This window comes from Austrofundulus limnaeus, unplaced genomic scaffold (genome assembly GCF_001266775.1).
Source record: "Austrofundulus limnaeus strain Quisiro unplaced genomic scaffold, Austrofundulus_limnaeus-1.0 Scaffold39, whole genome shotgun sequence".
Classification (NCBI taxonomy): Eukaryota; Metazoa; Chordata; class Actinopteri; order Cyprinodontiformes; family Rivulidae; genus Austrofundulus; species Austrofundulus limnaeus.
Genome location: NW_013952441.1, coordinates 2175227 through 2175987, shown reverse-complemented (window position 1 = coordinate 2175987; position 761 = coordinate 2175227). Strand labels below are relative to the sequence as shown.

At 41.7% G+C, this 761-nt stretch overlaps 1 protein-coding gene across 1 annotated transcript in view; it reads right to left on the bottom strand.

Annotated features, from left to right (window-relative positions):
- Positions 1 to 487: 487 nt before the first annotated feature.
- epas1a (endothelial PAS domain protein 1a) overlaps positions 488 to 761 on the bottom strand; it is a 10454-nt gene continuing 10180 nt past the window's right edge. The window contains exon 8 of the mRNA XM_014007076.1: positions 488 to 648. Coding sequence (XP_013862530.1) covers positions 585 to 648 — 64 coding nt within the window. The 3' untranslated portion in view covers positions 488 to 584. The remainder of the gene's footprint in view (positions 649 to 761) is intronic.

The window sequence follows — 761 nt, the reverse complement described above, 5'->3', positions numbered from 1 at the left end:
CTTTCCTACCGAGCGTCTCTATTCAGGAAGCTGTGGCTTTGGCTTGCGTCTACTCACATCTCCTCATCAGCAGAGAGCACATTTGTCAATGCGCGCCCTGCATGTACCCCACGTGTCAGGTGGCCTCCATGTAAACGCCATAGGAAGTAAGATCAGACCCGGAGAGGTCAAGTAAAAGTCAACCCAGTCTGTTTTTGTCGACACATTTCATCTGCCACTCCTCCCCCCGTCAACAGTTTGTCAACCACAGTCTGAACTCAAAGCTTTGTTTTCTCTTCTGAAGACAGATGTCGAGCTGCAGCAACAATTATGAAACTGTGCGACAAAACCGAGAAGTGGACGGTTAATCTACCTGAACTGTCGGTACACTAATATTACAACATTTCTGCTTTTAATCCACAACTGTCATGCTTTGTAACTTCAATCTTTATCAGGATCCTTGACAAAAGATTTACTCAAAATGTGCAAGAAGAGCAGAAAACAATCCTTTCAGAATGAAAATATTCAAGTTTAATAAAAAAAAAAATACAAAGGGCATTTACAGAAAGATATAAAGAGAATGTTGGTCTCTTCAGACTCCAGTTTCAGCTCAAATATCTTTGGAACGTTTGGTCCAATGAGAGCAGAACAGACGGCTCCTCCACTCCACTGTGACAAAAACACAATGAGCAAAACAATTAGCTTAAAAGCAGCTTGTGTTTTGTTTATCACATACTATGGTAGTTTTGAATGGCTAAACCCAAACACACACACACACACAC